This window comes from Bos indicus, chromosome 8 (genome assembly GCF_029378745.1).
Source record: "Bos indicus isolate NIAB-ARS_2022 breed Sahiwal x Tharparkar chromosome 8, NIAB-ARS_B.indTharparkar_mat_pri_1.0, whole genome shotgun sequence".
Taxonomy (NCBI): Eukaryota; Metazoa; Chordata; class Mammalia; order Artiodactyla; family Bovidae; genus Bos; species Bos indicus.
Genome location: NC_091767.1, coordinates 84,810,016 through 84,837,665, shown reverse-complemented (window position 1 = coordinate 84,837,665; position 27,650 = coordinate 84,810,016). Strand labels below are relative to the sequence as shown.

The 27,650-nt window shown below is 42.0% G+C and overlaps 1 protein-coding gene across 2 annotated transcripts in view; it reads right to left on the bottom strand.

The window, feature by feature from the left end:
• Positions 1-2,490: 2,490 nt before the first annotated feature.
• The window catches only part of FAM120A (family with sequence similarity 120 member A), a 115,962-nt gene continuing 90,802 nt past the window's right edge, over positions 2,491-27,650 (bottom strand). Inside the window, exons 12-18 of one of the 2 annotated variants that reach the window (XM_019966604.2) lie at positions 21,896-22,010; positions 16,425-16,634; positions 14,183-14,366; positions 13,437-13,574; positions 11,163-11,304; positions 10,764-10,860; positions 2,491-4,406 (exon numbers count right to left, since the gene is read on the bottom strand). In XM_019966604.2, coding sequence (XP_019822163.2) covers positions 4,095-4,406; positions 10,764-10,860; positions 11,163-11,304; positions 13,437-13,574; positions 14,183-14,366; positions 16,425-16,634; positions 21,896-22,010 — 1,198 coding nt within the window. In that variant the 3' untranslated portion in view covers positions 2,491-4,094. Of the gene's footprint in view, positions 4,407-10,763; positions 10,861-11,162; positions 11,305-13,436; positions 13,575-14,182; positions 14,367-16,424; positions 16,635-20,502; positions 20,558-21,895; positions 22,011-27,650 lie in introns of those variants that run through there. The other variant, XM_019966605.2, reaches the window with a different exon arrangement.

The window sequence follows — 27,650 nt, the reverse complement described above, 5'->3', positions numbered from 1 at the left end:
GCATTTGCAATGGACACTGTATTAAAAGTGCTCCGGGTACAAAGTCAGGGGAGCCGTATAGCGAGTCCTCCCTGGAACTGTCTTTCTGTAAAACGGAAGCCCTCCCTGCTCCCCAGTGTCTCTCTCAAAAAACGAGGACTAGCAAGGACGGGGGACCGGGAGAGGGGGTGGCGGGGGAGCTGTACAGTAGCCCTTGGTACTGTGGAACAGAGCACGATACGAACGCAGAGGAGCTCAAATCCAAGTCCCTGAGGAATTGTGGGGCCAGCACGACTGACCAGACAAGAGTCAGGGAGAAGTGTGGGTGTTTCCTTTATTTCCTCCAAATCTCAGAGCCACAGTCTGTAGGAGCAGAGGGTTAACGGTACACCCATCACGACCAGGGCTTGCCTGGAACAGATTAGCTCAGGACAGTGCCTGGTCAGCCCCGGGGATCGGGGACCAGGGACCGCGGTCCGTCTCACAGAAGCGCAGAGCCCCTGGCTATAGAGAACGCGGTGCCGGCGCCCAGCCCCAGGACAGGCGGGGTTTTCTGCGACCGATCGGGTTCCAGGAACGAACTTGAGTGCTGACCGTGTGTGGAACCCCGGCCCAACCCTCGCGGTCCCCGAGGATCCTGTCGGCGCTCTGAGCGCGGATTTCGGTCCCAGTGCACGCTGTGTAAATACCGAACCGGCCCTCGCAGGCTTCTAGCGGTCGCCTCGGGCCTCGCCTAGGGAGCTCCAAAGGCTCGCACCGGAACGTGGGCCTTAAACTCGGGCGAGGTGCGCGCGCAGTCAGCGCAGGCCAAGAACCCGCCGACCCTGCCAAGGCCCCGCCCCGCCCCGCCCCACGCACGGCCCCGCCCCGCTGCACGCAAGGCCGGAAGCGCGCATCCCAGGAGCGTCTTCCTCTGACTAGGAGGGCGGGCGGGGCCCTGAGGCGGCCCGCCCCTCTCTGCCCCGGGGTTCCGCGCGGTAGGTCCAGAGCGCGCGCCTGCAGTCCCTGTATTTTTGATACCGAGTCTTCTAACATCGCTCCTCCTCCCCACTGCTCCTACTCTCCCTTGCGGCTCCTCCCCTCGTGCCCACCCGGTGGAGACGGGGACGCAGCCCCACCTCCCCGCCAGGCCCGAAGAAAAGATTCCGGAGGAGCCGGGAAGAGGGGACTCAGACCACCGGGGTGTCTGCAAGGCTCCGAACATAGGCTCGGACGGGCACAGACTCAGATCCCTTTCCAGCGTTCACTAGCAGTGTGGCCTCCAATAAGTTAAAAATCATCTTTGGTGGTGATAATGTCATACTGATAGGGCTGTTGTGAACATTAAAGAATCTGGGAAGAAAAAAAAACACCCAAAAACCTAGAGTAGTGCTTCTAAAAAAGCATGTCCTGTTTTAGTGTCATCATTTAAGATATAACCTGAGAGGTTTGCAATGGATGTTCACAAGGACCAATAATATGTATTAAATGCCTGCCATTCGGTGCTAAGCACTCAGAACTCGATGGTGTAAAAACATATGGAGAAATAAAAGAAGGGACAAATTTGCCACTCACAATTCCAAATGATTTACTAGATAACTCAAGCATGACTTCCCACTCTGAGGGCTGAAACACGGTGGCTCTTTCAAAGAGTACAGTACAGAAAGGAGTGCCTGCCTGCTCAGTCGCGTCTGACTCTTTGTGACCCCATGGACTGTAGCCCGCCGGGATCCTCTGTCCATGGGACTCTCCAGGCAAGAATACTGGAATGGGTTGCCATGCCCTCCTTCCTCCAGGAGATCTTCCCCACCCAGGGATCGAACTGGCATTTCTTAAGTCTCCTGCATTGGCAGGCGGGTTCTTTACCCCCAGGGCCACCTGGGAAACCCATGGAAAGGAGATGGGGCTGGTCAACTTTACAGTGAGGAGACCTGACAACACTAACTCAGTCAGTTGATTAAGGTCACCATCAATGGTGATAAGGAATGCTAATTTTACATAGTCTAACCCCATTCATGAAAAAAAAAAAAATCAGACAAATAACAGTAAAGGTACATTTGACAAAATATCTTGCTACTCCTCAAGGCTGTCACAAGGTCACCAAAAACAAAGTCTGAAACCCTGTCACAATGAAGAGCCTAAGGAGACATGGCAGCTAAATGTAATGTGGTAGAACAAAAAACGTGCATTAAGTAAAAACTAAACAAATACAGTATGGATTTGGCTTTTTAAAAAGTGGTTTAATCAAGATCAAATGTATTTCTTCCTTGGGCTTTAAAAAAAAAAAACATTTAAATTTCTATTTCTAAGCCTGCTCTATCAAAGAATGTCTTTTTTGTAATTATGAAATTCAGGCATCAGCATCAACATAACTTGCACTTTGACAACACATGTTCCTTTAGAGCAAGACATGGAATGGGCAAAATACTTCTAAATTTTGGTTAATTGACTAAGCTCTTTAGTAGCTGTTTCAATTGGCATTAAACCTCAGTAAAATGGATGTTCTTACAAAGAATTTAAAGCCACACCATCTTTATACTAAAAGAATAAAGATTTTTATTAAGCAATTGTAAGTTGCATTCAATAGCCTTCAGATACACCACACCACAACCCATCTACAATCAGTCAAACCCAACAGCAGTTCATTCTTGCACAATCCATGAGTTAGGGCAAAACTCCCTTCAACTTACAGTAAGATCCTACTCAGGTCTTGCGGGCAGGGATTGGGGAATTACATCTCATTTCTGATCACTAATGTGTGATGAAGAGCATCAGGAGAATTATATGAAAACGAATAAGAAGTGATTCTGATTTCAAAGTACATTGTTTGGAAACATTAACAAAAACATCAAAATGATATAAGTATACCTGCTTCTACTAAATTCTTGATGGGAAAGTTCTCAAGAACAAGCAATTTGTTTCCTGCTACAGAAGGGGGGGTTGTTTTTTTTTGTGTTTTTTCTTTTAAAGATCAAAGGGATTTTTTTTGTTTTTCACAGAATTTCATATTTTGCTAATATGAAGGCATAAAACAGCAACAAAGAACAATAATGCATACAGCAGTGAATACACCAGGGTAATGTTGATATTTGAAACAGCTAGATAATTTGGGGGGTTTTAGAATAAAATGCAACAGAGGTCAATAATCACAAAATTTTAAGGTTAGAGCAAGATCAGTCAATGACTAAACAGAGTTAACATCTTTTATAGGACTATTACTGATTATTAGCATTTTTGTTTTGCAAATGGGCACATACTGGTAAGAATGGAAGAAAGGACAATAACATGCATAATATTAACTACACACTTTAAAAATTATGAACCATGCAGAAGTTTAGCTCAAGTAAGTAGCACTAATGGTCTACATCCGATTCAAAACCACATAGTTCATTGATCACAGATGCATGGTATTAAGTCACGAAAAGTTTCAGAACACATTGTGTTGATTTTGAAAGGTCATTTGCATCTTCTATGATTTCAACTTTATCTCCATTTAACTTGCTTGTAAAGTATGTATGATGTACTGTATATTTAAAATCAGCAGAACGGCAATATTACTCTATAATTTTTTGTTTTGATAGTTGCACTTTTTTTCTTAACACAAAAGAACCACATCAACAGTGATGAATTTTAAGTAAGAAAGAAAAACTGTGGTTGTGCCTTATTTCTTTCATAATCATAAAATCAAAGCCTTAGACAAAGCTTTCTTGTGAACAGTAATGCAAAATCAAAGATAATGGCATACATATGGTGCCAAATGCTAAAAATGATATTTTAAGCTATATATACTTAAAGACTGCCAAAATTTGTTTTCTTTATAGTTCAAGAAACACAACTATAGGCTTTTGTCATTAACCAGTTTAAACTTTGTGTGTACTTCATTTTAAGTGTGGGAGTCAAATGCTCTTCATTTTCTTTCTCTCTTTTTGTTTTATTGTAGCATTTTGACTACAACTGGTTAAAACTAAAAATGTGTTGTTTAAATCTCTGATATCAAAGAGGGATCCGAATTTCCAAAGTCCTCATTTTTCTCTTACGGAAAGGAAAAAATGTACATAACTGTAGGCTCTCTTTCTCTCCAGATATTCCTAAATCCTTACCCTTCCAGCATCCTTCACCCTCTATAAAAAATAAGTTTACTCTTCTTTCTTTAAGACAGCTGCCTCCAGAGCATCAGCTCTACGGCAACCACTGTCTGTACTTAGTGCATTTAAGTGAGGATTTGTATTGCACGTCTTAGAGTCATTGTTCAAGGCACTTTCCGAGTGGCTGGGGGCCCTGGTGTCGCCCGCGCTCCCGTTCATCTGGGGAGCCGGCTTCTCCTCAGCCACCGCTCCGTTTTCAGCCAGGGACCCGTCTGAAGACATAGCGGAGGATTTAGATTCCCCGGATCTCGACTTCAGTTCTTTGGCCACTTCTTCTGCTGAAGCAGCATAGGGAGGCTTGCCCTATTAAAAATGAAAGACAGCAAGCAATAAGGCAGTGTTTGATAAACAGCGGGAGGGAGGAGACACCAACTGAGGCCTGGTAACTCACTGCAGATTCAAGAATAGAATGCAGTGAACGTGTGGCTGTGTCCCTCATTGTACGTACTCTCTACCCTATGCATGTTATACACTATAATATACTCTATGCACTCTATTATATACTCCATATATTCTCTATACAGTTGACCCCTGATCAACATGGATTTGAACTGCCCAAGTCCACCATTATATGGATTTTTTTTCAGTCGATACGTACTATAGCCCTAAATGAATCTGCAAATGCGGAACTGTGGACATGGAAGAAAGGCTGACTATAAAGTTCTTTGCGGATTTTTGACTGCATGTTGTCCAAGGGTCAACTTCATAGTCCATATACACTCTGTAATACATATACATTCTATATTACATACTCTGTATCTGCTCTTCATTCTATTATATACTCTCTCCACTCTGCAGTCTATATACAGAGTAGAACTGGCGGTACCTATCACCCTTGCTTCTAGAGACACCCTCTTGTACACCAGGGTTATCATGTTTCCCAGCTGGGGCCATTTTCACACAGTGTCTTCTCATTTTAGTTTTGAATCCTGCAGTTCAGAAATACTCATGTAAACTTTTCTAGAAGTCAATACTTCTGTCATTCTCTAGGAACCTTGAGGAAAGTAATTAATATAAAAATACAGGAGGGCCAAAAGGGAAGAAAAATAATACTGATGATTTCAAGTACATGCTTTCAAATCTCAAAGCCCTCACTCTCTTAAGGAAAAAGTCCACTTCCCAGACTAAACACGTACGTGGTGCAGTACGCCAGTGGTGATGAAGCAGTTCCCTCACAGATGCCTGCTACAGGAAATGCTTCGAGGGGCCTGCTTATTAGGGAGCCGCCATATAGTTATGAAGGATGCAGGAAGACTAAGAAGGAACGACAGCCTGTAGCTGTTTGGAAACAGACACTCCCTCTCTCTACAGCAAATTCTTCCCATAAGCCCAGAACACCGCAACGAGTCGCCCACCACTATAAGCACCACGAGCAGGGGGCAGCCCTGCCTCTTGTCCCACTGACACAGCCTCTCAGAACTGCCCCATCAGGATGGCAAGAACAGAGACAGGAAGGCCAGCGACTCAGGAAACAAGGTGCCAGTTATCATCTGTCCTTCTCAAGGGGCAAGAGTACTACTTTCACTTAAAAATGAGCAACAGGAAGTACCACAGTGAATTCACACATTATACCAATAAAAGATGGAACAGCATCCCCAAGGACAATGAAATACGTCAGAATGGCACGCCAGTAAATGATTAAGACTTCTTCCTCTGATTTTAAAACAGGCTATGACAGGACAGGATGAACAGGAACACATATTAACCCAGGAAAAGCCATCAAGTGAGGTGAAAACCTTAGGGAAGAATTAAAAATAAAAAATAATTCCAGAAAGGAACACTAAACTAAAAGAAACACCACTAAGTAAACATCATATAATACCTGAAGGTTAAAGAAGAAAATTTTTAAAATCAGAGACAAAGAAAGGGAAATGCAGATCAAACTCACAATGAGATCCCATTTTACACCCACGAGGACGGCTAAACTCAGTAACAGAGAGTAGCAAGTGTTGCCATGGATGTATATAGTATTGGGATCTTCATACACTGGTAACAGGAATGGAAAATGCAGTCACTTTGAAAATTTTGTGGCGCCTCAAATGCTTAAACACAGAGTTACCATATGACCAAGAAATTCACTTTTACATATATACTCAAGAGAACTGAAAATGTGTCCATACAAAAACTTGCACGTAAAGACTACAATTAACAGTGCTCTATTATATATTTAAAAGTTGCTGAGAATATCTTCAAGGATACATTCCCATCACAAGAAAACGAAATCTGTAATTATGTGCAGTGATGGATGTTAACTAGACTTACTCTGGTGATCATTTTGTAAATACAAGTATCAAATCATTATGTTGTATAAATGAAACTGATATAATATTGTGTCAATTATATCTCATTAAAACTTTGGGGGAGGACACAAAATATATGTGTTCTGTATATATGTGTTCATAGGACTGAAGCGACTTGGCAGCAGCAGCAGCAGTATTATTCATAATAGCAAAAAAGTGGAAACAATCTAAACGTCCATCAACTGATGAACAAGTAAACAAAATGTAGTATTATCTAGACAGTGGCGCATCACTCGCAATAATAAAGAATGGAATCCTGGTCTGGGGCACAGCAGGTGCATTTGTATAGAGGGCAAGTCCAGACAGAAAGCAGATCATCAGAGTCTATGAGGCTGGGGTGTGACTGCTCATGAGTAAAGTTTCTTTTGGGGTTCTTTTGGGGTGATAAATGTTCTGGAATTAGTGGTGATTGCTGTATGACCTCGAGAATACACTGAATTGTACACTTTAAACAGATGAACTGCATTAGTATATGAGTCACATCTTGAGACAAAAAGGAATCGAGAGTATGCCAAACACTGAAGACAGAGAACCAGAGATGAAAAGAAACCAAAGCAAAAGAACTGAAATGAAAAACAAGTAATTCAAGAAAATTTTCTGGGGAAAAAAAAAAATTGAAATTGTGCCTGGAAAGAAAGTATTGCATATTGAGTGCAATGACCCAAGAATGACCAGCACTAAACTTCAGCGAAAAAAAATGAAAACTGGGGTTGTGGCGGGGGTGGGGTGGGGGAGAAAACAATTTAGGCATTTAGGTCTAAACAGCAAATGACTTCAAAGGGAAAGACAATTCAATTATTATTAGTCTTTATTAGTCATAAAGCAAAGCTTTATGACAGAAGAAAATCATATAACATGTGTAAAGTCTCTTCAGAAGATGTGAACCAATATTTCTGATTACTGGGAAAATAAACTACTTTCAAATTACTGTTATCCTAAGTCCTCCCTAGGAACTCACTAAAGAAAAGAGCCTCAGAGGGACAAAATGGACCAGCAGCCTCAAGGCTTATGGGGCACAGGACATAGTTATCTACAGACCCTGGACAAATGTAGCTGAAAGGATAATGTACCCTGGACAATGCAGACAGTAGTAGCATAGCTTCTTTTTAAAATGTGAGAATGGTGGGGGAAAAGGGGAAAGCATATACCAACACTTTAATTGTCTCCTGTGATTGTGCTAGTGATAGAAGTATTAGCTATTCCTCAAGGTAAGAGAAACCCAAGTAAGACGGTAGGCACTGAGAGGGGATCAGAGGGCAGACTGACTGAAACCACAATCACAGACAACTAGCCAATCTGATCACATGGACCACAGCCTTGTCGAACTCAGTGAAACTAATCCATGCCCGTGGGGCCACCCAAAATGGATGGGTCATGGTGGAGAGGTCTGACAGAATGTGGTCCACTGGAGAGGGGAATGGCAAACCACTTCAGTATTCTTGCCTTGAGAACCCCATGAACAGTATGAAAGGCAAAAAGATAGAATACTGAAAGATGAACTCCCCAGGTCGGTAGGCACCCAATATGCTACTGGAGATCAGTGGAGAAGTAACTCCAGAAAGAATCAAGGGATGGAGCCAAAGAATTGTGGGCAGGAGGAGAAGGGGATGACGGAGGATGAGTTGGTTGGATGGCATCACCGACTCGATGGACATGGGTTTGGGTGGACTCCAGGAGTTGGTGATGGACAGAGAGGCCTGGCGTGCTGCGGTTCATGATGTAGCAAAGAGTCTGACACGACTGAGCGACTGAACTGAACTGAACAGACCGTGTATGCAATGTGGGATGAAATAAATGAGGAGCTACGGGATGTTCTAATATAATCATTCTCTGGGTTCTTAGGAACCAAGATTCTCAGGAGGGAAGAAAGGACACACTGACATAAATAGTAAACGTTAAGTCAAATTCCTGAAATTCTGAATTTGCATTAGAAGAGTCAATTTAATTGGGGTGGGCAGGAACAGCAGATTATATGTATATATGTTTGCATGTGCATTATACATGAGTGTGCATGGGTACACCTCTTCCCTCTAGATCTGTTCATAGGAAAAGCCCAGAAATGGTGACTTGGTCTAGAAGAAAGAACATACAGATTTAACAGAGATGAGACTAAATACAAGCCTTATAGTCTTCAGTTTAAACTGAAAACATCAGTATGAATTCAAGAGAATCCTACCTTTAAAAAATATAATAAAAAGCATATCGTTTGTGTGTGTGTTTATATATATAAAGAAATAGGACTGTGTGTGTCTATGTACACAGAACACTAGGAACTGTGACTGACACTATGGCCACTTATGTCCATCAGGGAGTGCTCTTACTGTGGTCTTGAAATGCTGTTTCTCACTAAAGAAACCAAGAAACAAAGAGAAATGACTGTCACTGGTTTGCTGGGCTGGGTGATACACCAGACAGGAAGTTACTGAAGACTAGAGGTCACAGCAAAGGGTCCCAGTGGCCAAGGACAGGTGAGTTGAGCTACAGAACCATGTGTTCATCTATAGCTTTCCTGAAGGGCTGTAACACTGAGGCACCAAATGGAAAGCGAAGGGAAGCATCTCTTTATAAAAATATCCCAATAAAGAAAAACAAATGATGGAATGAGAGTCTCTTCATTTTTCAATCTGCAGTACATAAATGGATCAACAGGTTCTAACACATAAAAAATGATAAGCAGACAGGAAAGCATGCGACTCCACTGCAGTCTTGCCACAGGGACAAACCGAAGGACAATGAAGCATCCAGATCCAGCTACGAGTGGGCAAGAAAGGTCAGAGTCACACAAGGAACAGCACCGTGAGTGTGCACTCAGCAAAAGCCAGGATTCTGAAGGTGACATAGCCTGAGTTGTGCTTCAGTTGATAAATGAAGGAAAAAGGGAGGGAGGGAAACCTGGGGATTCAGAGAGACTTAGAAGACATAGCAAACTAAAGAAAACGAATACAATTCATCAAGCGTCTAGGAAGGCACATACGAGTGGTAAAAAACCAGAAAGTGACAAGGGAGAAATAAGTGTAAAACTCCAAGGTCGTGGTTATGTTGTGCAGAGGGAGGCAGGAGGTTAGTGTTGTGACTGGGCCTGTGAGGCTCTTGGAAAGAGCTGGGAAAATGCTACTCATCACATGGGTGATGGCTCCATGGCTATTTGCCTTATATCTCATTTAACTACATTTTGATATAGTTTTTTTTTGATATCTAGGTGTGTGTGGTTTTTTTGGTATCTAGGTTTTATAATGAAAATGAAAGTGCTTAAGCATTATAGGGATACATATTTCCCACTACTAGCTCAGGAAAGGCCCTTGTACCCACCAAGGATGACTGTAATGAAAAACCAGAGGCATTTTATAGGACAAGCTCCAGGCTGGAGAAGTAAGAAAGAAGTTCTCCTCCTTCTCATCTACCCGCTAAGAGACTGAGAGTACCTCTGGCTCAAAAGAGCATTTTGATGAAGGCTGAGGATGGTCAGGGCGGGACAACAGGGGAGCCGGAATGAGCTGAGGACCTCCCCCTTGCTGGATGCTGCACGGCAAACAGGGGCTGCCTGGATCTGTTTTCAGGCAAGAGACTGTTTCTGTACTTGACTTATTTGATGTATTTCATCAAAATACAGAAGCTATCAAGATGCTAAGATCACCTGGCAAAGGCAGAAGTTTTATTTTCTCTTGGCCAACTATTTCCAAATAAGGATTATTAATTAATAAATGAGTCACACAAGTGTACTCCTCTTAATGTTTACAAGGATGCTATGAGAAAAAAATTGTGTACTTTAATTAAAGCCATAATTCAATAAATGAGACAACGTAATACAGTGTTAAGGTTGACTGGTCTTTTTAAAACATCATTCTCAAGGGGAAATGCATCAGAATCCAGGTCCTAAAATGGAGTATCCAAAGCGGAAGAAAGTTCTAGCTCTTTCATGAAGACAGACAGTCTGTGACTTTATTTTCGCATGAGCTGATCCTTTCATGGAAGAACTAGTCAAGATGGTGCAGGAGGAAAAAAAAAATGCACTGTTCTAGCACTTACAAAGTCACAACTTCTTTTTAAATCCTAAATGTGATTCACCTAAATGATGGTTTATAATATAGATAGCATTAACAGCTTCTGGATTATTCTCAGCTAAATTCCCAGGTACAGCACGCGAACACGAGCTCACACGCTTTACCCCACACGATGCTAAAACGGTCTGGGTTTGCGGGAAGGTGGGTTTGAGGGAAGGTACATTTGAAAACCACCAGGTGCCACTATTGGGTCAGAAGCCTTCCAGCGCCCCCCTCTCTGGTCAGGGGCCCTGAAACATTGGCCGGGCAGAGCAGGCGCCCAGAAGTGAGCTGGCACTAGCACTGCGTGGTGCTATTACCTGAATCGCACCCTGGTTTTTATAGCCTCTGCCATAGTACCTTCCACCTCTTCCAAATGTTCGGATCACTGGAGTGGAAATAACGCCTCTTGGACGCCTAAACACATAATAGAGAACAAAAGCAAACAGACTTGTATCTCTTAAAGATAACATTTAAAATAATATCAAATGGATTTAAAGGTGTCTAGTCTATGCTATAGGAAGCACAGACTTTAATTTCTGGATAATTCTTTAACAATGGTTTACATAATTACATACTGTTGTATATAATGGAATCCTACATAACCAATAAAAATATATTTAATGATATAAAGATGTTACCAGTAAGCTTATAATTAAAGTAACAGGTAAGAGGTTGGTTTTATTTACACAAATACATTTTCATGGTTCAGAACTCACCCTCTTGCTGGTCCTCCAACAGAAACTACCTGCAGGGGGAAAGGCCCACGGCCGCCTCGGCCCCGTCTGCTCCCAGCCCAGTGGCCAACCACGGTGCCAGCTATTTCTAGCTTCCCTCCCTGAGAAGGTATAGGTTGGATTCCTGCACAAAAGTAGATGAAAAAAATCTTGACAATCACAGAAATAGCAAAGAGAAACAAGCAAGCAATTTCTTTTCAAATGTGGTTTCTACTTCATATGAAGCCCTTTCTCTTCCTTTCTAAAGACTTCTTGTTTATTATGTGAACTATCTTTGCACACAGTTTGATTTTAATGATTTTAAGTTGTCATTAAAAATATATCTGAAAGTAAGACAACTGTGTTGGCTACTGGAAGAAATCACAACTGAAATTAAGTTATGGCTGAAAAATGAGTACAGCTATTAGGAAGAAACAGATCCAATAAAGTACTGGGTATACATGGCACACCTTCCACATTATCAAGATAGAAATCTGCAAATTCAAACGTTTTTCTCTTTGGGTAATTACTTAGACTTTACTACCTTAACAAAACATTACAGAAATTAATCAGTAAAGCTAGCCTGTTAAGTCTCATTGTGTTATTAAATGATAATTTCCCTAGGCAGGGTTACAAATATTCCTTGTATTCACTAACTTCTATTAATTACTGGTAGCCTGAATATTCCAAAGTTTTCTAACTTACCTAAGAAAATGCTTAGACAATTAATTGATACCAAAATTTCTGATAAAAACAAAACAAAACAGAACCTCAAGCATCTTCTTTTTTGGGAGATGGAAAGGATTATAATAAATTCTCCATCATCCGGATGTTAGCCATGATCATTAACAGCTAGGTAGCGCTGTCCAACAAAACCTACAAATAAGTCTTACATTTTCTAGTAGCTACATTAAAAAAGTAAGAACACATGAAGTAAATATTAATAACGTATTTTATTTAACCCAATATACCCAAAATAACATGTAATCAATATAAAAAACTACTAATGAGACATTATGCATTCTTTCTATGTTAAGTCTGTAAAATTAGGTGCGCGCTTAGGACACAGCTCAGTTTGGATGAGCCACAGTTCAAGTGCTTGAAGGCCACATGTGGCCAGCGGCTACCATACTGGACAGTGGAGATCTGAATTCCAGACACAATTTGGTAAAAGTTAGGAAGCACGTTCCTACTGTCATTTCAGACTAAACCACTGATAGAGCAATGTTCACAGTCAGGACTCCTCCCCACCCCCCCAACAGTATTTTATCACAACTGCAGGCCAGCATGAGTTTCCAGGCAAGGGTTGCAAAAAGCTGAAGCTGATTGTAAAGCAGAGAACACACATTACTGTGCATTGTGTGATGCGCAGTAACAGGAGGAAAGCACCCTGGAAAGCCAGGAGAACTAAGGGGAGGCAGGAGCAGGCATGCAAGTCCAGCAGAAGAAAAGTGGCTTCCACAGCTACAGAGAGAGGGCAGCGTTCACCCAGAAGAGTATTACTATTACAAAAGATGTCTCTAGTAGCTTCTCTAAGAACCCAAGTAACTCAACTGGAAAAATATTTCTGATCAAGAAAGGCTTGCCTATCCTAAAAGTTCTTCAAAACTGTATTTGAGTAATCCTGTAACACTGACTTGACAGTCAGGTTTAGATTTGCAGTCCCAAAATGTGGCATTTATGACAAAGTTACAAGTCATGGGCTTCAAAGTACAGCAAAATCACAAGATAATATTTCAAAACTCAGTGTTCACACTTTTTCTCACCCTCACAAGCCTAATATGAATGAGAAGAGAAGCAATGGAAATTTAAACCAGACTATTTTATTAGACTTTTCTTCACTAATATTTCTCTGAAAAAAACTATGAAAAACTCTTTTATGCCAAGAACTGTACAATGCCCTTAGATTCTTCTATACAAGCATGATCCTCTTTACCTAGAGAGGGCTGTTAGAGAACATGAAGGCAAAAAAACGTCCCTGGGAATGAATGGGCAACCTGTCTATCACAGGAGGCAATGATTAGGAGGCAGGTGCACAGAAGGGCTGTGTGTGGACACACTGGTCCCGCTGGAAGACAGAGGTGGGTCAGAGCAAAGCTGCCGCAGAGACCCGGGGGCAGGCAGAGGCTGGCAGATGAGCAGCAGCAAATACCAGAGTGGGGGCCTATCAGAAAGGACTTGGTGCTGGAGTCAGGACAGACAAGGAGGAAGAAGAGCCAGAAGGAGCGGGAAGCTGCTGGTGGAAAAAAGCTCTAGGAGGAGTTGTGGCATAATTACCGCCCTGTGACTTGCTAGTCCTGCTGCTGTCACTGCCTGAGAAGGCTCCACAGTGTCCTGTTGCTGTCGCCACTCGGAAGGCACGGTAAGCGCCTGTCGCTACAGTTTCCCCATAGGGGCTTCCAAAGCCACAGACTCCTGTGGGACCCGGGTGGAGAGAGACGGGAGAAGCCATGAGGAACTGGGTTCAGGGAAAGCCACCAGTGGGCTTTCAGGCAGAGAGACCCCCGTGCCCTTCAGTTGTTCTTACACCATTAGCTGCCAGGGAAGAGCCTCCTGACTCTTCTGTTCACAAGCAACACAGGAAAGTCATCTTGCCTGCTCTTTGAGGAGCCTCTGGAGACCAAACACTATTGCTATGGGCTCTGCCACAGGCTTGGGAGGCACCCTTAGTGGAGGACAGCTCCGCTGACCCCACAACATGAGAAAATCTTAAACCACAAATGTCAGCAGAGTTTTTTGGCTGACTTTGTAGTTAAATTGGCTACACTGACCAATTTAAAAATCATATCTCTGCAATAGCTTCTGCTCCCACTCCCTTTCCCATACGTAATCTCTTCCAGGATCAAGTTTATTCCTTTCTAATGTGAAGAGCTGTTGCTGCAAACTTCATAACTAAGGCTGAGAATTATTTACAAGGTCTCAACACAGCAGGATACAGCTCACTGAGAAGGCCTGCATGTTATGTATGTGTGTCTGTCTCCCCACACTAGCAAGTCCGTACCTACAGTGGTGGACACACTCACCTGCAAAGCCCCGCCCTCGGCCCTGGGCCGGGGGGACGGGCCCGAAGTGCCGTGGGTACACAGAGGTGGGGTAGAAAGGCAGCGCCGCTGGCGGTGGGAAGGGGAGTGGGTGGCTCTGCCGGGAGAAGTTCAGCCCTTCCAGGATGCTTTGTCGCATCTTTTCTACCTTGGCAGCTTGCTCGGCCTGGAAGTCAAGGACTGGCATGTGAAAACTTCATTCACAAATTCAATTCAATTGAATTGGAATGAACAGGAAGAAATAAGACATGCTGACCACTATGCTACGCCTACATGTGTGTTAACCACTTAGTCATGTCCTACTCTTTGTGACCTCATGGACTGTAGCCCGCCAGGCTCCTCTGTCTGTGCTTATTTACCCATAAATAACACAGCCACAATCTGCTCAGTGAATGCAATGTTACTGTTGTTGTTGTAGTATAGTCGGTAAGTCCTGTCTGACTCTGTGACCCCATGGACTATGGCCCACCAGGCTCCTCTGTGCGTGGGATTTTCCAGGCAAGAGTAACTGGAGTGGCTTGCCATTTCCTTCTCCAGAGGATCTTCCTGACCCAGAGATCAAACCTGTATCTCCTACATCTCCTGCATTGTCAGGCAGATTCTTTACCACTGAGCTACCAGGGAAGGCCACAGAATGCAAACATGACCACAAAAGCCAAAAAAAAAAAAAAAGCCAAAAAAAAAAAAAAAGATACTTTATCTCATAATCTTATAAAACAAGAATTTAAATTTCTACCTTCTCAACATATTTTTAGATGAGAACCACTTAGTATAAAATGTATTAACTGAAAACAAATTTGGTTCTCAAAATCAATGACCAAGTCCAGACAAGTCATGCTTGCAGCCTTCCTTCCGCTCATGCACCAGGGAGTAGACGATGCCGAGTTCACATCTTTAAATTTTACTTTCCTAACCAATTCAATTTTAGGTCAAACATTCACTTTACAGAAAAGGAACTGAGGCAAAGAGTAGTAGATGCTTCTTAAGAGATGCCTGGAGCTCTCTAATAGAGAAAGGACAATAGACCAATTGACCTGTCCATGGGGCTACCAGTGAGGTAGCCTGCACAAATGTGAGCAATACAACTTGTGTGTGTCAAATTATACTGCAAAAAAACACTGAGTGTCTTTTGTTGATAAATACATAAATATGTATGTGCTAAGTCGCTATACCAGCAACAAATCTTTAATCAAAGAACCTGAAAATCTGCTTACTCTGTAAATTTGTCTTTAAACTGAGCTGAACTTAAGCAGCATGTGGAAGAATACATGTTTTGTAGTCTAAGGTTAAAAAGCAAAAAGCTTGCAGCATATGTGAACTTCTTTTATATACAAAGGGACAAGATAACCTGATGACCTACTTCACTTTATTTTTAAATTAGAACTGTAACAAGTACAGTCAATCCTGACTATTCATGAGTTCCACATCTGTAAACTCAGCCACTTGCTAAAATTTATTTATAAACTCAAAATCAATACTCCTAGCATTTTCACAGTCATCTGAAGACATTCACTGAGTGGAATAAAGCTTGAGTTGCCACCTAAGGTTAAAGAAAGCACAGCACTTCCTTCATGCTTCAGTTTTTATACTGTAAACATGTGTCCAGTCACCATCTCCTTAGTGCCACAATTTTGTGTTTTTGTGAATGATTTTGCTGTTAGAATAGCACAGTGCTGAGTATTGGCTAGTGTTCCCAAGTGCCAGGCTGTGATGTGCCGTACAGACAAAATGCGTGTGTTAGTTAAATGAGCTTTGTTGAAGCTGAGTTATAACGTTGCCAGTCATAAGTTCAATGTGAGTGAGTTAACGATGTATATGCATTAAGAAATATTTAAACAGAAATATACATAAGACAAGGTTATTGTCTTATTGACTGACTGATGAAGACGATGCAACAGAAGGCTTGCAGGACCCTAACCCTGTATTTTCCCTAAGTGCAAAAATTCAGTATTTGCTAATTCAGTGTTCAAGGTGAATTCATACAGTACAATTACTGTGAATAATGAGAACCAAGTGTATGTTCTGGGCTCAGCTCATATGGGCACTGAATTGACATTTAGTTACACACTGGGCTGGCTCAATCTAAATTAAATTCTTGTTGCATGGGCTCATTACAAATTCAGTAGGAAAGACAACAGATTAGCTAGTGAACATTACTTCGTTCTGGTTAGAAGGGGCCACCCCCTCCTCCCTGCCCCACCCAGCCTGCTTTCCTGCAACTGACCTGACCATCACAGAGGTCGATGAGTGGGGTCTTTTCCCGGCTTGCTTTGAGGAGTTTGGACTGGAAGAGCTTCCCATCAAAATACATCCAAGGACAGCAGTGTTCCCAGGGTACTGGCTGGCCACATGCGTCGTTTGCAAACAGGGCCATGTCCACGCCACTCATGAAGAGAGCTGACAGCTGAATGCCTCGGGGGTCGAGGTTCTCAATCTTTAAATGGAAAAGAATTATTTCTATGGAGTAAGAGTACTACAGCATCCAACTCTTGCAATGTCTGACTATAACTCTCCATGGGTCATAAGGACACCCCTCAACCAAATGCCCCCTAAGTAGCTCTATCACTATCTTACAGTGACTTAACACTGACCTGTCTGAACAGAAAGACTTTTTATGTTATTTAACAAATTTAAGTTTAAGAGGCTGTTTTATAAACATACTGAAATATTTCAATTTGAAATTTGTAAAGAGTTATACAAGTGTAAATCAATACTGTGTTTAAGGTGGACACATGACAAAGTAACAAATCATTAATGGTCTCCTTAGCAGTTAAGAAGCCCACAATTCATTTATGAAATAAAATTTTATACTGCAGATTCTAAACACTGGTAATATATTAACAGAAATGTGGTAAAAAGGAATATTCTATTAAGATTCTGCATTTTTAAAGTAGTTATCTTAAAAAAATTATTTGGAAAGAAATTACTTGGTATAATTTCATTCTAAAGCTTATATTTTATGTCTATTTTATATGTTAATGTTTTAGATAGCAACTTATTAATGAGACTGTCAAAATGTTTTAGGAGAAATGGATAGCTTATAAATGAAAGAACACAACAGCAAAAACACTGTATCTGAACCATGCAGACTATCAGAGTCTAGAGACTTGCATTTCTGGGTTCTTTTCCCTCAAGTCATTGGTGCTGTGAGCCTTCCTTTGTACACATAGCCCTTTCTTCTAGCATCTAATGCACAGGACAAGAAACACTGACAAATACAGTCAACTCTTGATTATCTGTGAAGGACCTAGTTTGTGGATTATCCAGGACTGAGTTTTAACTGTCCTGATGTCTGTCTTCCCACCATGCATGTTTATTTTCTAAGGTTATGGTATCTTGCGAATGCAGTCTTTATGCGTACCAAACTAAGCAATGCCTAACTGTGGCAGGTAAACAAGCTTTTCATTAAAGAGAAAAAAGATGACTCCGGTGCCAAACACTAATGAACTTATGATTATCTGATGTGTCGTGCTGTCGTTGTCAACATTCCCCATTATCAGCTAACACCATATTTTTCAACTTAAAAAAAAACCAAAACAACACAAAAAACAAAACTTGAAGTCAATGCAGTGAAGAACTTCCTGAACCTGAAGAAGTCTGTCCCTCCCAGCCCACGCCTGCTGGCTTCTGCTTGTCCAATGTAGTGCTGGAAAGAGTAACTAATAAGCATATTCAGTTGAGGGCATGTGGGTTCGGGATGATAGATGAATTTTTACATTTATGAGCAGAAAGCGGGGCGGGCACAAAATGGAAATAAAAAAAGTCACCTAACTTACTTAGATCCCTACTGATCCTGCCTCTCTCTGCACTGCAGAAAGGAAGTGGAAATCCCTTTCTTCTGAGTCTCGAGGCAGAGAAAGAGTTTCTCCTTCCTAAACACTGACGCTGTGGGAAAGTGTCACAGCAGCGATGCCAGCCTGAGCTTGGGGGCTACCCGTGCAGCACCCATCTCCTGGCCTCTCTGCAGGGATGATGGCAACCAGGCCTCTAGCCACTCTCTTGCTGCCAGTCCACAGTCTTCTAGGCCGGGAAGGGAGGGCCTGGTCAAGGCGGAGGGGAAGGCAACGGTGATGCTGATGCTGCGCTGAAGAAAACAAAGTGGCAGCAGCGTCCTTTGGGGAAATTCGATGCTACCGTCATTTCTTAGTGACTGGTGGCGCGGGCCATATCCACCCTCAGGCCTCACTTAACTAACAGGGCTCAAACCCACTTTGGCAGATGCCCATCTGAGTGCTGAGGCTAAGAAATAAGAGCCAGAACACAGAGGCACCTCAGTTAAAACAAGTAACTTCCCAGTGAGCTGATGGGAGGAATGGCTAAGTCTACCTTATCCACACACATATATATTTATTTTAAATGACTTTATCATTACTTAATGAACTATGTTTTTATGGGTTTAAGAAATGATTTTCAAGTCAATTAGTTTTAGAAATAGCAACTATTAATTTAATAAAGGAAAGTTCTTAGAAACTGTCTAAATAAAGTGAATAAAATCTCAATTACTGTATGATTTCACTTGATTCAAAAAAATTTTAGTTATTTTACATGGTACTTTATACTTCATTCCCTAAATGTTAATTGTACATATAACACTATCTAATATTTATGGGGCACTTACTAAATATGTATCTGATACCGCACTAAGTATTTTTTCATATATTATTTCATTAACATCTCAACAACTGTATGTGTGATACTGCTGTTAGAACTCCATTTCATGGATGGAGAAACTGAGTCACAGAGAGCTCAAGGTCACAAAATTGATAACTGGTAGCACCAGAATCTGAACTCTTGATCATAGAAATGGCTGTAATATTCACATTTTAACCTCATTCTCTTATACCACAGAAGATAAAATATTCACCATTATTCAAAGTTCCTTAACTAGAAAAATAGTGACAAGATTTTGTAATCTTATAGGAAACACAAATATGGAATGTATCTCCAGCCAATTAGTTGAAGAACCAAATTCCAGTGAGGTTTACTTTGTCCAACTTCTAATTACTGGGCAACAGACTCTTACTTTGATTTGGCATATTTACCTATATGCACAACAATTCTTACAGGTATCACAGACATGCTGCACGTCCCTAATACTGTCTTTAAAGCTCTTCATTTTCCATCTTTTAATGCTGCACTTGGCATGTGAAACTGTTAAAAGAATTTAAGGCAATTATAGGGATGTCAAGAGCAAGGGAGAAAGAAACTGGATAAATATTAAAACTGTACAAAGATCTTTCTCTTCATCCTTTACCCACCCTCCTTCAAATACAGCATCAGTGCTGACTTTACCTTAGTCTTTATGTTTGTGCTGGTAACCTAGGAGAGGTGCCAAAAAATAAAAAATAACAGGGAAAAAGTGAGGGCTGTTAATCACTGAGCCACGCAGAACACTCATCAATTGTTCAGGGTTGTGGCGGGAGGACAGAGAATGGACAAGATGAAACTCTTGCAAATTCATTTAAACCAATGGTTTCAACATCTTTTCCCAAACCTCCCATCAGAATAGCCATCAAGAGGGCAAACTGTCAAAATTAGGTCTTTCCCTTCTGTTCTCCTCTTTATTCTCAAAGCACATGATCGGCAAAAATGGGAGAAGAAAAACAGGATCTGGGCAATCCACAAACTGGATAATGGCCTCTAAAACAACAACAAAAATCAAGAGTTGACTATATCCTAAGCAGGAAAACGGTGTTTTATAGAAAAGCACTGTCACTGCTTTTGAAATATCAAAACAACTTTAACGGTTAAGTGAAAAAGCCATTTTGAAATTTACTTTTCTATCACTGAATTTTGGGACTCTCAGTCTCTGCATAGGGATTTTTGTTCATTTAAATAATGATTAGTTCTCAATCTGATAACTGAGAGGATCACTGATCTTAAAAAACAAAACAAAACACCCCAACTATTTCTCCCCCCAATGAACGCTGTTATTTTCCCTTCCAGCTCTCTCAGGATTTATGGTGCTCGTGAATGAAGCACTAATGATGCAGGCTGTCCTTGGTGAAAGGAACACAGACCTCCAGACCAGCAAGACCCAAAGGGACAGTGGTGGGCTTGAAGTAACTGCACATAAAATGGGTCTTTCTAAACACAGCTCTAGAAATGCCTGGCTTTAGATGAAGAATCAGGAGAAAATCATGAAAGCACTAAGACCTCAAAAGAACCAAAATGAAAGCTTAGAGTGTGACTATCTTTCAAAAGTTATATCCTATGTGTTGATCCAAAAATGAAAAGGATATGGGAGAAGATGAACTTTGAGTAAAAGCAAGTTGATGGTGAATAAGGCTTGGTGGGCATACCTGATACCTGGCGGTCTGATTTTCAGAACTGGGATGTCAATACTGATGTAATAATCTAAATAAGAGAAACAGGAAGTAGAGGTAGAGGGATGGCACCACACTCTAGTCAAAGTATTTACCACACCCCTGAGCACAGTCTGCTGATGAAGACGGTGGTGATGGCACCACTCTAGGACACAGGACGAGGGGCCTGCACTTAGTGCCAGCCTCTCAGGGGACACCCGGCCAAATATTCTACAACGAAAACTTAAACTCAGAACCATTAAAAAAATTTCTCTCTAAACTACAAAGTAAAGAATATAATTGAGGTAGACTCGCCTAAGTTTGGTTGTCTTTAGTTTAGCTTGTTTCAAAGTCATCAGAAGCCTAAGGTGATCACAAATGACATGGGGTCCACACGGTTGAGGGCCAACACTGGATTACTGAATTTAACTCAATAATTTAGGGGCAACCACAGATTTATTGAGCCCCAACAGTAGAATACTGAAAACCCATCAAATGAGCCTAAAATTCTTCTGCAGGGTAAGAACGCCTTCATAAAGAATGGTAAAAAGATCTAAAAGTGAAGGCAATTTTGTCAAAAGAGATTACTTGATTACAAATCAAATTTTGTAAAAAAACAAACAAAAAACACAAACCACAACAAAAAAAAATCAAACCAATGGCAAAGAAAAAACCAAAACCCTGTACATTAAAAAGAAAAGGCAGATCCACTAATTTAGCTAACTCTGAAGTCTTGAACTTTCTAAAATTTAGTGTAGAAATTAGAAAGCAAGTACAGCCATGTGGACATAGTGACTAATAAAAGTGCACTGAAAAGATAAGCACACCAAAAAACCAGGTGACAAAATGGACAAAATTAATACTGTCAAAACAATCAAAGGAAAAAAAAAAGAATACTAGAAGGGAAAATTAAAAGGAATACGATGTTAAATGCTGACTAGAAGGGCACAGGAATGATGACATAATATTGTTCTTCAAGTGGTTTTTTAAAAGGGATTTATAATACCAGGAGGGCAAAGACTTTTTTTTTTTTTTTTTTAGAGAAAACGAATGTTGTATTTAGGAATAATAGAACGAAATAAGAAAAAGACTCCTGGCCAGATGTTAGTAAACTCTTAGGACCAAGCCCTCCCAGGGTTTGGGATCCCCACCTGAAATAAAAGGCAAGTTTACTTCCTGATGTGAAAAACAAGAATAAATACCCACTGGTAAACAAGGGAAAAATCTTTATCACACAAAAGTAGACTTGACTGTTTCTATAACCCTTTTGCCCTGAGGCTCTTAAGTTCACGTCATTAGTATTACTAGTTTAGTGCACTGAGTGACTGCTTGGTGAGCCATGGCTCCAAAATAAGACCTCCCAAAACAAAGAATGAGGTTTGTAGATTACCTTGAGCTCCTGCAGCTGATCAGGCTCATAGAGTTTGGGGGACAGCGCCTGAGCCAGGAAGGCATCCAGCTCCTGGCGACGCAGTATCCGTGCTCCAGGCCACTGCACCATATACCTACAGGGGGTGGACAGAGAGGGTCTGGTGTCAGGATGGAGCAGTCACCAGTCACACGCACAACCTGGTGATCGGCTTCTAGGGAGAGTCAGGATGACACAAACCAAGGAGGCCTCTACGGACTTCTTAGCCAGCTTCTCTAGTTTCACTGGATGATGCCAGTTACAAATGGAAACCTAATCATTAGCTGGGCTGATCAGAATGTTTGATTCTGCAATAATTAACAATAGCATACTAAATAAGAACACACTGCAAACCAGCTGGTAATTTTTTTTTTTAGTATATAACTTATATATTTTTCTGAGGGGTTTAAACTCTGAAAATATATGTTAAGCACCAATTTATATGATTTATCTATTTTAATTCAATACACAGTACCTGGGAGGTAGGTCCTAAGTCCAAATAAGCAAGATTTACCTCCTGATAAAGAGTTAAGTCTTGTGTAAACTGTCTGCACGGAAGGGGCTCTGGTGGTGGCAGGTGAATGCCCTGCAGTGGAATAGGAAGTGACAGCAGGGACAATAAAGCTTCAGGCTTCAGAACCGGCACCTGAAGAGCTAGTGCCAGCCATCCCTGGGGTCATGCAGGCGTACTGGGGCCACCCTGGTGTGAGCACCTAAAGGGAAATCAATTTCTAAGTCTCCAAACTTCCATTTGTACTATCTGCCTGAGAACTGGCAGGTGTCCATAGTCCCTTTTCTCTACTGATCACTTCCCTTTACTCACCTTGCCGCTCAGCACTGGCCCAGTGACAACCTCCAAAGCACTAGGTAAAGGCACAACCCCAAACAGTATCTGGGTGTGAGAGCGAGGGGCTAGCCAGTAAGAACTTCATCATAAGCCTCACTGCATATCCAATGGTTCCTAAGTCTGTATTCAGCAAACTTGAAGGATGACCTAGTCATGCTGCCAGCTGATACCTCCAAATAACTCCTGGTCATCCCTATGTGATCTCTGGCAAATAGCTTAAGAGGAGTCTGGAGAACTGTGACATACCTAACAAAGCTCTTTTCCAGTACTGTCTGCTGAGAAAGGTTTCTCAGCCCTTAAAATTTAAGTTGACAAAATTAGAATCAGAGTTAGTGCAGAGCCTTCTCTCATTTCGGTAATAATTAATATTCATCCACAGGAATGTAAACATAAAAGGGGAAGGAGGAAGTTCTATCCAAATGATTAAGAGGGGTATTTTCAATAAAAATCCCAATAGAAAAATGAAAGTGCTCACTGGTGCCAGGTGCTAGTATTTGCACACAACCGATTCCTTAAGTGGTCACAGCCACTCTGAGGCAGGAACCATTACTGTCCCATTATAGAGACGGTGAAGTGGAGGCACAGAGCTTATGTACTTCACGGTCAAATTATGCAGTAGAAGCAAAAAGGAAGGTAAACAAACAAGGTAAACAAGGTGGGTGTTAAATCTCTATGGTATTTAGATTTGATCAGATATACTTAAAAGAGTGATGTAGAAGTTTTACTTTATTAAACTGCCAACACTTACAAAGATAAAAATAATACCCTATGTAATTGGTTGAGTGCCAAACATCTTAAACAAAAGTCTTACTGAGTTTTAACCACAATTTGATGCAAGAAACAGCAAATCTGAACAAAGTCTCCCTACTTTTCTCTGAAAAAAATTATTGTGGAAAGATTGTGCTCAATATAAAATGTTCCTTGCCTAAGTATCCATATTTTGCATCCCTTTTATTTTTCTTATTTTTTAAAAACTGTGGTAAAATACACATAATATCTGAGCAGCTAACACTTCAAAATACACATAACAAAAAATCTAGCATTTTAATCACTTTTAGATTGACAGTGCAACGGCATTAGGTATAATCACTGTATTCCAACAGACATCCCCCACCATCCATCACTACAACTCTTTTCATCCCGCAAACACTAATTCCCCTCTTCATCCCCTAGCCCTAAGGCTAGATGTTTCTTTAAATATGACGATTCGGGGAAAGACTGTGTCGTGGACAGGGCGTTTTTCTCAAGTTCCTTCCTGGTTTTCCTGGCAGCAAAGACTCTCGGCACCCAGTTTAGCTGCAACAGAAAGTCTTTGGGGTTAGTGGTGGTTTAGTCGCTAAGCTGTGTCCGACTCTTTGCGACCCCATGCACTGTAGCCCGCCAGGCTCCTCTGTCCATGGGATTTCCCAGGCAAGAATATTGGATGGAGTGGGTGTCCATTTCCTTCCTCACAGGATCTCCCGACCCAGGAGATCAAACCTGGGTCTCCTGCATGGCAGTCAGATTCTTTACCAACTTAGCTACGAGAGAATCCCAATACCTACCATTTCCTCCATCTGACTTTCTATTTACATTTTAACAAAGTTAACCTTTATCTCTTTTTCAATTCAAGTCCTCAGAAGAAACTTCTGTATATAGAAAGAGCATGATGTGCGTTCCTAAAGATATGCATATATACAGACAAACAGCTTAAAGACCACAGAACATGGACGGTACCACCGGCACTGCAGTGAACAAAAGCTGACCCTTCGATCTCCTGTGTCCACACTATCCTTATCTGTGCATGACAGTGTTTTCAATCCCTTTATGTTTCTCAGTTTTCTCCAGACACTTTTTCCCATGTCTTCCTCCTGGGCCAGGCTTTACGTTTTCTACCACTGGAGTCTGAGGGTATCTGAGTTCTCCGCTAGTCACCTCTCCTCACACTGCCCTTCAGAAGCACGGAAGCTGGACTAGAAGAGGTCTCCAAGTCACTTGATGGACAGAACCAACGTGGTCTGCCTCCGACTGGCACAGCTGGGCAGCTGAACCCTGGCTATGTTCCTGGCTATGTTGCAACAACCTGCACTTGTTTGGGGGGCTCAAACCCTCTATCTAATTTATTCCCTCTATCTAATTTATTAAGTTCCTCCAGAAAGTAACTCAGTTTGTCTTCTCAGAAGCTCTCTTGGATAAGGACGTCATCGGTCTGGTCTCAGCTGTCCCCCAGGAAGGCTGCTTTCTGTTTCGTTCTGGATACATACTTGACCCTCACACTGAACCTCTGCTCAGATGCTAGTCCCTCCTTGGTGTCACTACAAGGATTCTAGAGATTTGGCTGTCATTCTCCCCCTTTCTGATTGCTCTATTCATTCATTCATTTATTTATGGCTATGCTGGGTCTTCCCTGCTGCGCACTGGCTCTCTCTAGTTGCAGCTTGCCAGCTTCTCACTGTGTCAGCTTCTCTCCTTGCGGAGTACTGGCTCCAGGGCGCGTAGGCTTCACAAGTTGTGGCACACAGTATCTGCTGTGAATGGGATTAGTTGCCCCAAGGCACGTGGGATCTTTCCAGACCAGGGATAGAATCTGTGTCCCTTGCACTGGCAGGGAATTCTTAACCACTGGATCACCAGTGAAGTCCTGACTGCTCTTGCAATGTCACATTTGGAACATATGTAACATATAGGTACTGACATCACTAGTGAAAGCATAGAGAAGATCACCACCTCCTGCCCCAAAGGCAGAAGTTGAACCTCATCACGAAAGAACATCAGCAAATCTTGACTGAGAAAAAGTCTACCCAGAGATTGACAAACTGCACCCAGGGGCTGGCTGGCTGTTTTTAAACACAATTTCCTAGAGCAGCCACACCCATTAGCTCACATGTTGTCTAAAAGACATAATCTCCAGATCCCTGATCTATAAAACACACCAGTGTTTACTCTTCAGAAACATCTCTGCATCAACCCAAAGAAACCTGAGAAATCTGGAGGAGACAAGGCACCTGAATGCAAGAACAAGGCAAGATTTTGTTGCTAATAAAGGATGTTACTGAGATAAAAAGAAAAATCTGAGTATCTGTAGATGAGATGTATCAGTATTTTTCTGATTTTGAGGATGTCTTTAAAAAAAAAAGAAAAGAAAGAAACAAAGAGCTTAGGGATAAGGGTGGTGTCATACTCACAGCTTCCATTCAAGGGATTCAGGACAAACAGCCAGGAGAAGAGAAAGCCACTGCAGTAAAAATTTAATATGTTGGGAAACTGGGTGAAAAATAGCCACCAAATCTTTGTACTAATTTTGCAATTTCAAGTTTAAAATTATGTTAAAGAAAAAAAAAGATTAAGGAAGGGAAGAGCCTTTGGGATGACAGCCTGGCCTTGTGGCTGCTGACATTTGCCCAGCTCAGCCATCAAGGCCAAGGGTCACGCTGTGTGGCCTCCAACAGGGCCTTACCATCTCGGGGACACAGAAGCTGCCCTTTGGTGCCTCTCCCCCAACCTCAGCAGACTACTGTCACACAGCTGCAATTTCTCCAGAGAAAGACCACTGGGCCCATTGGCCCTAGACTATAGCCTGTCCTTGGCAAGCCCTTGGAGAGACACACCAACCTTCTTACGCATCTGCACCTGCCCCTGCCCCCACCCCCATGCCCTTCATCGCACATTCTTAGCAGGCCATACCCATCAATCAAACAGGCCGTACAGGGTATACTCCTTTACCTACTTGTCCCTGTGGCCCAAAACACTCACGAAGGTAGAACAAATTCTCTTCGCAGAGATGGACCAACCCATTTACTGATGTCCTGACCCCAAATCCTGAGACTTGTGCCACAAGCCACTCTCTCTCATCTCTTCCCAACCAGCCCCTCCTCCTCAGGATCTGAAACTCTGTGAGTCTTACCAAGTGGGAAACTCCACGGCTTCAAGCCGACGCTGCACACAACAGTCTCTGCACAACCAAGCATGTCTTCTGGCTTCTACCCAAGTAGCAAGGATGAGGGAACCTGTGCTGTACTCATGGTACTCATGTACTCTTGACACCACAGAGATGAGCATGGGAGGAGGCTCAATCAAACTCAAGATTACTAGTTGCATTTGTTAACCTTTTCAAGTTCTAAAATGAGTATGATTTTTATAAACAACCACAAAACAAACAAATAAATGGGAGCCAGGACAATCCTGAAATCATGACTTTCCAAAGGCCATCTGAACAGTGCCTAAAAGAGGCAGAGCTATTTCTGGAGTAATGGCCAAGGAAGTCATGAGGACTGAGCCAAAGACTGGGGTCTGATCACTGTCCAGTCTGCACTTGCTAGGTATCCCAGTACCCCATGAGGTCCAGTGAATGAACAGACAAGACGTGAAGGCACCACAATCCCAAGCGTCATGAAACACTATGAGCACCGTGCAAGCATCAACAGAGGCTGTCCCCCACTAACATATGGGTGCTTCTGGCCAAGGGGCAACCGAACAAGCCTCAAGTGCCACACACATCGTTCTTACTCAGGGCCCAATGGGACCTTCAAGTCAGGCATACAGTAGACAGTTAGCTGTCTACCCAACACATGAAATGCCACACATGATTTTAAACTTGGAAGAGAGAAACACAAAGTAACCAAATTCACTACTGCTATTTAATCTTCCAGTAACCCAAAGTCTTAATGTTTTGGCTAATATAAAATGAATTCCATAGAGGAAATCAGAAGAAGATTCTAAAACCAAAATGAAAAAATTAGTCTCTCCCACTAGGCTAATCCTCAATGGAGATAAAGATAAGAAACTGATATACCACGCTATACTGTTGTTGTTGTTGTTCAGTTGTTAAGCCATGTCTGACTTTTTTGCAACCCCACAGACCATATCCTGCCAAGGCTCCTCTGTCCAGGGAACTTTCCAGGCAAGAATACT